We start from the raw sequence: 11,261 nt of genomic DNA, 5'->3' as shown, positions 1-11,261 counted from the left end.
TCCTGCTGAGGGCACAGACAAAATATTTGCTCAAAAAGATGTGACTTCTGACACTAAGTTGATGTTGGTATCAGTTCTACAATGGCATTGTGCAGTATGTCTTAGTGGGGTGTTGTCCCGTGGCTGATTGATTGCACTGTACCTGTTATTAAAGAAATGGGTGATCCAGGAGGTGATTACTGGCAATTTAAAGATGGCTCTCGTAAACCAGTTTGGAGTATTTCTTGAACATTTGTCAATATTTTTCTGTATACAGTTTCATTTTGGCTTTCAGCATGGCCTTTAACCAGGGCTCTATGTGACCCATATTGAGTGGGCAAAGCATTCACATTGCTGGTACCAGTGTGAAGGAAGCCTTACAGACAGAAGTTTCTGCTTCCAGAATTCTTGCAAACTGAATTCTGTTTGTTTGATTAATGTCCCAGTATATGATTTACATACTGATAGTACAAAAAGTTCACCTGCAACCACTTAGAGACTGCTTGTATTTAAATAGAGCAGATACAGGCTAGAGAAAACAATGACAGCCTTTCTGTTTGCTTCAGTAACTTTGAATGGTGAGGGTAAGCACCATCACTCTCTGTTCCCGGCTATATCATTGTCAGCCTGCAAAGAACTTATTTTCCTGTTTGATAAGGGTGTGGGGTGGGCAGTCATACTGGGATTAACTGTTTGCTTCTTTCAGTCTGATCGTTAGTACAAACCAGTGGAGTAAAGGCCAGATCCACAGAAGCACTTGTATTGCAAGTATTCTTATCTGGAATGAGTTTGCTTATGATTTTCTGCCTATTTTCCCCTACTTTATTTTCTAGGAGTATGTAGCCTACAGCCACACTGGCCGCATTATCCCAGCTATCTGGTTTCGTTACGATTTGAGCCCCATCACAGTGAAATACACAGAGAGACGACAGCCCTTGTACAGGTTTATCACATCGGTGAGTTACTCTAAACCTCTACTTCTCCCTTCTCCTCCCTGCCTTTCGTTTCTCTTCTGAGCATTTCTTGTCCAGAAGACTTGGGTTTCTACTTCACAGCATTGTGACATGATGGAAATAAAGCTCTACATCACCAGGACTGTACTGAAGTGTAATGGAGATGACTGACAAGTCCTCTGCTATGACAATGTGATTTAATAGCTAGGCACGAGAAGAAAGAAAATTATGCTATTCCAGAAGTGCCAAACTCTCTGTTTAGGCTGGATGGGCACTATTGCAGCATGCCAGAAACTTGGAAGCAAAGCTAATGTGGTATGCAGTAATGCATGCTGCAATAAACTGTCTCTCTAATGATGAGATCATCTAACTTGCAGGGAATACAGGACAGTTGTTTTACTCCATGCTGCTGCTTGGCTTAATATGGGTATGGCAGATCCACTGGGTAGAAGTGGAGAAGAGCTGCATTATCAAATTCCAGAGGTGTTTTCCTGTTTTGATCTGTCCAGATAACATCCTAGAGTACTGATCTCAGCATCTATAACAAAGCCATACTGTCCAAACTGCTAGTTAGGCAAAGAGTTATTTAAAGATCTCCCAGAACTGTAAAAAATGTGTCCTGAGGGAGCTGGCTTAAAATTTAAGTTGCAATCTGCTGTGCCAGTGAGGCATGTTAGAATGTGAAGTAGCTGATAAATTGGCTGGAATGAAGACCTTGAATTTTGATTTTTAAACTGTTTGAATATTTTAATTGGAAGTAACATAAACAGTGTGGCTGTGTTGCACTTAAAGATTTTGGTTTTGCAGCTTCTGACGATAAACACCAAGTTCCCTTCAGTTAACTGTAGAAATTGTGTGATCACTAGGATACACAAATACCAAGACAAAGGGACTTGAAACAAAATCTAAATGTCATGGTTTAAGACCTTGTCTTCTCAGCACTCTGGTTTCAAAATATAATCCTAAGAAAAGTCAAACATCAACATTTTATGACTTGGCCTCTCATACTGCCTTTTTTTCTTTCCTGACAATATGCTATCTCATAGGTTTCTTAGGCATCCTGTTGGAGATGAGGGTGTGGAGGTGTTTTGAATGGGAAACAGTGTTTGGAAATGATTGATAGCTGGCATTATTTTTTGTCATGTCCATTGCTAGCATTGATTTACTGCTGATAACACCCTTGTATGCATATAAATAGCATCTTTGTTGAACTTGATACTGTGCTTCAGAGTTTACATAAGGAGTCCGCAGGAGAGGCTTTCCTCACTGGTTGCCACAATGACCTTTTGGATTTCAGGTGGTCCCAGCTAGAATTTTGCCCCATCCTGCCTGTAAAGTTAGCTAGGCATGTTCTGGTTGCTAGACTGATGAAGAAGAGTTTTAAAATTAATTTTTGTCTACTTTGTTTGGTCTTATAAATGGCTATAGTCTCAAGCAGCTCATTTGGAGCCATTCCAACTGAACTTCCTTCCTATGGAGACGTGAGGATGCCGCCGATACCTGCAGTAGCTGTTACACAGTATGTCAGGCAGGTGTGCCAGACCCTTGTCAGATGTGGCTGACTTAGAGGCAGGTCCTTGTTACAGCTGCTATATCATGCCTATCAGTCTGGACCATCTGGCCCTGGTACAGATGACCTATTCTTGCTCTCATGTAGGCTGGTTTTACAGTAGGGCAGCCTTGGCTCTGTGTGCTACAGTTAAAGCTTTACAATGTTCAAGGTGGCATTGAAAAGGTTGGATGGGGGGAGCAGTGCTGCAGAGGAACAAAACACCTTTTGTCCTAGGTTTCCTTGCCCTGTTTTGATGACGTGATCTGTCCGTTGTCCTTTCCACTGCTTTAGCCCCTTCCTGTATCTCCAGTGTGGCCTTTTGCATCACAGTTGCTCTGGAGACCAGTTCGTGATGATCAGCACTGGGCTGAGGTCCAGACAGAGACTGTGCTGGGGCATCTGGAGTCATTGCTGGATGGGGCTGGCCACGGAAAGCATCAGCTTTTTCTGAGCAGCAACTGCTTAATTTAAAAACCACAGGAGGGGCTCTGGGCTGGGTGGAGGGAATCAGATTGCAACAAAATCACTTGCAACTCCTTTTGGTGAGCAGATTGTTTACTAGGGCAGTCATGTGGCTTTCAGTGAATTTAAATGTGTCCCAGGGACAGGGGAGGATCCTGGGGGCTTGGAAGAGACTTTAGGGGGGAAACAATGTCATGTTGAAGGGGAGGATACTCTGTGGAGAGGCAATCCCATATGAAGATCAGATGAGAAGGAGGAGTTGGCTGTTCAGCAGAGAGCCAAAGAAATCTCATTCTGCTGCAGGAAGACTATCTGGTGCTCTTTGTTAGTAATGAATTTTCCCCAGAAAAACTTCAGTGCCACTAAGAGCAGCATTCTGTGTTCGCAGCAGACCTACTCCCAACTCCTGCCTGCTCCTTGGGTTTTTGTGATATAAAGAATTACCCTAATTTGCTGTACCATGGGGAGAGGTGCTTCCTGTGCAGGACAAAAGGCATTGGTTTAGCATAGATTTTACTTCACATGTCACACTTCAAAAAATTCAGTACTAAATAAGACTTTTTTTAATTGCTTATGGGTCAGTGCTGCCACTGTCACTGTGCTATGAATTTGCCACAGGCTCGTGGGGTTAACCACAGACCACTGGCATAGTGTTAAACACAGTAGTTTTTTGCCTGTTAAACTGGGCTGCTTAAAATCAAGGCATCTCCCTATAAAGAGGAGCCATTCATGGCCTCAGGGTTGAGATTGTGGAGCAAGGGGGAAAGTTTCACTTCTGAAAATCTATGAGTTCCTCTAAGTAGCCAAATTGAAAGAAGGTTTTATCATATGGTCAGTCTAGGAGCTGGGAGAGGAGAGCTGGCAGGAAATAAGCCAAAGTTCTGCTGAATCATTCAAAATCCAAAGAAAAGAATAATTTTTTTTTCCTGATATGAGAGGACTCGTCTGCCCTCTAGGTGTGAAAAAAAATTAAACTGGAAATAATGGCAGGGGGAATGGCTGCAGGGAGAATTATTTCAGACATGGAACCTGTTACTGACATATGGCAGACATAAGTACTGTGGTGTTTTTAAAACCAAGACTCTTTTTCTACAAGATGTGCTGCAAGTCAGCCAGAAATCTGTGTGGGTTTCTGCAGTTTACCTTAGTAGGAATTATGTGAGGTCCTACTGGTCCCCTCTGTCCTTAAAACCAATTTTCAGATTTTAAGACATCGCAGAGGTCCACAGTCACCTGTCTGACACTTGCCTTTCTGTCATCTTGCTTGCAGCCTTGCTTCTTTCTACATATCCACTTGTATTTTCCTTTAGACTTCAGCCTGTATCCCAGCTACTGGCCTATAATTGCATTCTGTTCAAAACCCTCACGAGTTCCCTGTGCTGCGTGGTCTCTCACTGCTTTAATTATGACACTTCTGTCATTCTTTTTCTTTCTGTATTTCTTTTTCTTTCTCTTTTAATGGTTGCACCTGAGTCAAACCGTGTAGCCTTCTGGAGCCAAACGCAGATCATTCCCAGTATAAAACGCCATTAAATATAAATAAGTACATGATGCCTAACTTCCTTTAGTGCTGCTGAGGAGCAACGCTCCAGACGTATAAAACCTGTGATGCTAAAGAAACATAGTGGTGCAGCTTCTGTGCTGACCTAGAGACCAACCCTGGTGCTGCCTTTTTTTTTGTCAGGAGGAAACACGAGGGCTGTGTGCGTGCTGGGAGGCAGGCTGCGAGCGAGCGCCAGGTGCCTGTGACTCACAAACACTCAGCAGTACAGAGCTGTGCAGATGAATGTATTTTTTTTTCTATTCCCCACCCCCTTGCACTGCTGCACTGAAATCAGATTTTCCTACCGTATGATGCAAAATCTTCATGTTGGGTGGTTTTAGTGTTGTATGCAGTGTAAGAGCTCCTGTCAGCTGAGCTGCTGTGGACTGAAATAATCCAGCTCCATTGCGGTCATTCTCCCTGAAGTCACCCTGCGTCATGCTCTGAGGGACAGTGAGGAGGGGGCACGGGGCACAGGAGCTGCACTCGTCCCCTCAAAATACTGACCTGGCCTCAGGCTGGTGCTCTAGTTTTTGAGGCCTTTATCTGGTGGAACACCAACTGTCCTGCAAGAGCCACGTCTGCTGCAGCTCTTCATCTCACCGAGCTCACTGGTTATAAGTACACAGGCAGATGCGTGCTTTATTTCTTGCTGCCTTCGCTCTCCCTGCTGAGGTGGATGCTGCTGCTGCTGTTCCTCGTTTGTCGGTTGCCCATGGGCTGTAGTGCTGTGTGGGAGAGGACACATGGCACAGCAGGTCCGGTGGCTGCTAGTTCCCTTCTGCGTCAGCTCTGTTGCATTTTCCTGATACCCTGCTACACTGGCTTACTGATTTTGGGTTCCTCTCTCTCTCGGCTTCTAGCTCACAGCAAAACCCCCCTTTACCTGAGCAGGCCTTTCTCAGGAGATAAGCTTTGTATCTTGTCCCCTACACACTGACCCGGTGTCTGTTATTCTCCAAGCCACCTAATCCTATGTAATGTAAAAGACCAAATTAAAAGAGCATCACGGTTTTGAAGTCAAAAATGTGGGAGTTAGGAAATGGCATGACCTGTGTAATTATAACGTGGCTGTTAAACGTTATTAGGTTACACTGCTGTGTCTCATACTTTCCATGTGAACCCTGCCTCGTGCAGCGGCGCCCTGGGAGCAGCGTTTCTGCCCATCCCGGGGTGTTTGACTGCTGCCTTGCCACTAGCAGGTGGTTTGTGTTAACCAAGTACGAGTCATATGTTCCCACAAGGACTCTGAGACAGCTATTGTCATGGCATTGAACCCCTCAAATGTGTTTTCCTTTGCAGTGTCCCTGGAAGGCAGGTTTGGCATTATCCTGATTTCATAGATAAGGAAATGAAGCAATGGGTTGCAAAGTCCATAACTGATGCCCCATGATGTTGAGTGATCCAAGCCAGAGTATCTTTGGTTTTACATGTCAGAACAATTTTGTGTTTTACTAGCACTTGAGAACTGAATTAGGTTGTTATGCTAATCAGGAGATGAATTTTTTCCCAACTCTGTTCTAGAAAATGATTATGTGTTCTTACTGATGTTTAAATAATTCAACCCAGGACATCTTGCATGGAAAACTTTGGCCTACAAAGAGTTAACCTGGCAGCACTTTTGCAAGCAGCCCTGTAATGGAAAGTGTTAGACAGACTTAGCTGTAGGTGTCACTGGTAGCTAGGTTTCTCTGTTAGTCACTGTCCTTCACATGCTATTTAAGTGTCTTTTTGCCTGTTTGCAAATGCTGTATCTTGTGAAATAGGGAAAAGACTACAAGGCTGTGGTATTTATAATAGAAAACAGTAGTAGGAATATATGAGCAACACAGAGCTTCTAGAAAGCTTTGTTAGGTGGCGTTTAGCCCAAGAAGGAACAGCATGCATGCCGTAGGCTCCCAAGAGCTGGGATTTATGATTGACTCAGGCTGTGATGAGTTCAGGATAGCACTAAGTTCTTCCACTGTAGAGAATGGTTTTCCTGAATGATTGTCATGTAATAACGTCCCCAGTACCAGGGGACATCCAGCTCTTTGGATGCTTCCAGAAAACACCCCAGCAGCAGGCAATAATATCCTTCCCCTCAGTTTCAAGCTGCATAAAAGTTTCCCTCATCTCTGACAAACCTGTTTCCTCTCTCTGTGTTTCAGATATGTGCCATCATTGGCGGGACATTTACTGTAGCTGGGATCCTCGACTCCTGTATTTTCACAGCATCAGAGGCCTGGAAGAAGATCCAGCTGGGGAAAATGCAGTAGCAGTAAAACTCTACCCTACTCTCCAAGGACAGAAGCAAAGATTGAGAAATCTACCACTACCTGTTTTTGTCTTTATTTTCTCTTTGATTGAATCAGTAAGTTTTTCTCTAATCAGGCTGTTCAGTGAAGATGTCTTCAACAAATCAAAGAAATTTACATGCATTTCAGAGCTCTGAGAGTGGAAAAATCGATGGAATCAGGGTGTGGATTTCGATTCTCTCCCCCAAAGGGAGAGAGGATGAAATGCCATATATGAAATACACGGTCAAATCTAAGGAAGGATGACAGTCTGTTCTCTGGGAGGTTCCTACAGCAGTGTACAAACTAGGTAGTAGATTGCAAAGATTTGAACTGTCTTGTGGCACTTTTTTGGAGTTCTGTTGGATTTGCATGATTAGACAATCGACTTCTGTAGAAGGCAAAATTATACATTAGGAAGAAATTCCACCCATGGTGCCAAAAAAGGTGATGTGTCTGTTGGTGAGAAATGGAAAGTGTTAGTCCCTGTAGCAAACTTTAGAGACAGAGGGCAGAAATAACATCAAGAAATGTTTTGTGCTCTTATTGAAAGTTCTTTTGTTCAGATATCACCTTTCTAATGAAAAGAACAAACGAGAAGAGGAAGCCTTCCCCCAGCTACCTTTTCCTGGTAGGTTGTGATCCAGGCAGTGGAGGGCCTTTCTTTTACTCCAGATGTAAAAGTGGTTTCATTTCTTCCCAGAAACTGAATATCCAGTCTTGTGTTTACAGGTGGCATGAAGTAAAAACCAAACTGAGCAACACAGTTTTATGTGGCCTTTGCTTTGAAAGGGAATAGTTATATTTACAGCATTAGCTTTTATTCTTTCGTATGTTTTTTTAACACAGACCACCCAACAGTCTGGACTCTGCACTTCCGCTTTATTATTATTACTGTTGTTATTTTGAAAAGGGGTGTATATTCTATGTGTTCAGAAAAATGGTGTGGTCTTATGGGTGGATGAGCACAGCTTACTGTCTTGCTTTGTGTGTGTATATTCAATACACCTGTCAAACACAGGAAGTCTGTCTTTTCAGGGTTTAAGGTACCTCCCTTTTCCTTTAAAATTCAGTCAGGCATCTTTTCTGAGCCCTAGACTGACACTGTTAACCCACAGGTGCACCAGTAACAGGGCAGGCATTCCCACAAGCTGGCCCCTGCTAGTAGTTGCTTTGCTTTATTCCTTAAAACGGTACCTGAGCTTCCATGCCCATTCATTCAAGCCTTCTCTTCTGGGACCCCCACCAAATGGAGGCGTGAGGGGAAAACTACTGCCAGGTGTGGCTTGCATGTAATGGTAGACATGAGTTCACTAAAATTAGACCAGTACCAAACCAGCATCATAGCCTCCTAAATGTTCCTTGAAGTAGTAACAGTCTCTGCATGCTTTGTAAATGTCTGAGCTGAGCATACACAAATTTTAAGTGTGCCAGGATGGATAGAAATGATGAAATAAAAATCTTTAACTCAATCAATGCTGTTAATTCTAAAATGGGGGTAGGACTTCTCTTGGATAGTACCTACTGCCCACTCCCTTTTCTGGAGGCAAAAGTATCCAAGCATTATGCTGTAATAATATGAATCTTTGAATATTCAGTGTTAATGGTTAGCGTCAGATGCATTTCAGAAGTATTCCTAATACATGTCTGTTGAAATTGTCTCATTGCTTTTGAAGTAGGGAAGGTAGCCAGTTTTATCCACACACCAAAAATAAAAGAAAAAGAAGCCAACCACCTTTCCCCTGCTGTCCTCTGCCCTGTAGTGACAAATTACAGCCTTGGAATTTTTCCTGTTCTTATTATGGACTGATTGCTAATACTTTAGGTGTAAACTGGACTGTGTAACTTCCTGTATCTGTTAATGTATGGATAGATTTTATACATTTTTTTCCATTTACAAAAATCAACTTGACAATGAGATGCTTTGTCTTCATTTCGGCGTGCGCGTCCGTGTGCCCGCCAGCGGCACCCGCGGGGTGCGGCGGCTGCCTGCTGGGAGCTGGGATTTTCCATTCCAGTCGCCTCTCTTGCTGGCTGAAGGATTTCCTCTAATCCACTGTGACCAGCTGAAGCTTACAGCAAAACTGTCCTAATTTTTCCTCTTGGATTTGTTGCATCTTAGCTCACCGCTTGTGAACCCGATGGATGACAAGGATGTGAATTATTTTTTTAATATCTCGGCAGCGCGTCCTTCTCCTGAGCTGTGCAGGAGAAGATCTTTGTAGCACAGCAGACTGCACTTAGTTTTCTGAAGCTTCTTCCCTCATACAGTTTCTTTGACACAAATGAGCAAATCTGACTGCAGGTTCCTGTTTATCCTTGGTGTGTTATTTCTGCCCTTCTCCTCCTCCCCATCCTCTGAATTAAACACTGCCTTTGTGCAGGCCAGGCCAGTTCTCTAAACCAGACCAATGGAATTGTGTGGCTTTTTTTGGAAATAACAGATGCATACTTCAGTGCGCCTGCTTTCTATGCCAAAATGTCCACTGAAATAACGTAATTCATCACTTTTTTTTACCAGATGTGGAAACCAAATTGTACTCAAGTCATGGCAAAACTTCTGAAACAGTCCACACCTTAGTTCTCTAAACAAGGTCTAAGCCTTTGAGTACTGCCAAGCCAAGGCCACCTTCTGGGTCTGCTTCAAGCTGTGGTGAGCTTGTCCTTCAGACGTGGCTGGCTTGGGTTGTGATGATGCTGCATCATGTGTTTACAGAAGAATCTGCTTTTCATCTCTAAATACGAAAGGGAGGTAGGTCCTGTTAGAGCAGCCCTGTCCTGTGCATACGTGTCTCATTAGATTTCACTTCTATTTTCAAACACTTTGTAGAAACAAAATTAGCTTAGTTACGCACTTAAACATCAATGCAAACAAAAAATTTCAAGTCACAGTGGAAACAAAACCAATGTATATTCTTGACTTCACTCTTTCAAGTCATCATTTTGACAGAAATATTTGTAGTTTCCCAGGAAAGACCTCTCTATAGGAAGTAAAATATTTAGAACTTGCATATATTACAGTTTAAATAAGTCCCTCTAAAGCTACTCTCCATCATATGGTGAGAATGTGTGGCGTGGGATGCTTGGCAGTAGTGGAGTTAAAATTCTTAGCTCTAGGGAAAGCTGTGCTTAGGTGTATTCTAGGAAGTATGTGGCATGCTAAAGATTATTTTTAAGATAAAAATATGGAAATGGGGTAAGAAAAAAATGGAAAGACAAGCATTTGTGAATGTTTGATCTGATTTATCAAATACTTGAACTGCTCTGTAGAAAGTCAGATTTGAAGTGTAGGTAGTAGTATCTGCATTTTGAAATATTTCTCATTTAAAGGGTTGTTTTTCTAATTTGTGTGATACACAGACTTTGGGCTGAAAAGGACTGTGATGAGTATCTGCTTTAGAATGGTCATTTGAAGTTTCATTTGCAATATGTCAGTGAGGCATTTCTGAGTAGCCCTTGGAAAAAGGGGGAGAGGAGCAGGGGAGGGAGGACGCAGCCCTGTAGCATGTTACGGTGATGTTTAAAGCACAAGTCTTTTGCATTTTTACTGTGGAGATCATTAGAGTTCTGGCATTTCCCTTATGTGTTAATAAAATATTAGCCTTTTTAGTTCTATAATTAAAACTCTTGTGTTTTGATTGGCTTCTTGTTGCACTATTATTGCAAAATTGATCTAAAAGGGATTTTTTTTCTTTTGGTTTTAATTATTGTTTCGGTGAACTAAGCGTTATCACACAATGAAATCACTGTAAGCCAGGTCACTGTGTAGAAAGTTAACATGAGGCTCTTTTGTAATCGGTGCTGAGTCATGTCTGGACATTCAGTGCCTGATTTTGAACAGTACCAAGTGTCCTAACCTCCCTGGGTTTTTAGGGAGAGGTGAATGGACTGTGCTTGAAACTCCTATGTTTAACTTTAGTCACTGTGCCACTCAGTATATAAAATAACTACCTTTTTGTTCCCCCCTCCTTTAGTTTCCTTTTAGTCTTGCTTCACTACATATTTAGAAATAAGTGTCTGAGGCAGTTACTAAAGATTGTTATACTAAAGGGTTACAACACAACAAATTTGAGCACTGTATCTGCACCATATGAAGAAACCAATTCCTTTTAAGTGCTGGTATTGTTTACTTAACGTTGGTGTCTGCTGTATGACATCTTCACCAAGGAAGAGATCTCACCCGCTTCCACAGAACCTCAGGTACGGACTGGAACTCAGATTTCCAGCAGTGACAGCGTGGTGCTGAAGGCTCCTCACTGTGTAAAGAGTGAGTAAAGCCTGCGGGAGGTGTCTGTCCAGCTCGCGGCCTGGACGCCATCTTTGTGAAGCAAAACCCCCTTCAGCGCCACTGCTACTCACCCCCTTGAGTGCTTTGTGCCAGCACCGCGTTCTGCCCTCGGCAATGTTCCCTGGGCCTAGATGAGCCCGTGTCCGGGGGAGACGCAGGAGCACCCCATCCCCCTGCACCGGCAGCCTCGGTACCCGCAGCCTCGGAG

The 11,261-nt window shown here is 43.1% G+C and overlaps 1 protein-coding gene across 1 annotated transcript in view; it reads left to right on the top strand.

Moving 5' to 3' along the window:
- ERGIC1 (endoplasmic reticulum-golgi intermediate compartment (ERGIC) 1) overlaps positions 1-7,377 on the top strand; it is a 40,991-nt gene extending 33,614 nt beyond the window's left edge. Inside the window, exons 9-10 of the mRNA XM_008939895.1 lie at positions 813-935; positions 6,640-7,377. Of these exons, the coding sequence (XP_008938143.1) occupies positions 813-935; positions 6,640-6,747 (231 nt within the window). The 3' untranslated portion in view covers positions 6,748-7,377. The remainder of the gene's footprint in view (positions 1-812; positions 936-6,639) is intronic.
- Positions 7,378-11,261: the final 3,884 nt, after the last annotated feature.

The sequence above is a fragment of the Merops nubicus genome, unplaced genomic scaffold (genome assembly GCF_000691845.1).
Source record: "Merops nubicus isolate BGI_N331 unplaced genomic scaffold, ASM69184v1 scaffold52434, whole genome shotgun sequence".
NCBI lineage: Eukaryota > Metazoa > Chordata > Aves > Coraciiformes > Meropidae > Merops > Merops nubicus.
The sequence above is the reverse complement of the archived record's forward strand: the minus strand, read 5'-3'. Positions and strand labels throughout refer to the sequence as shown.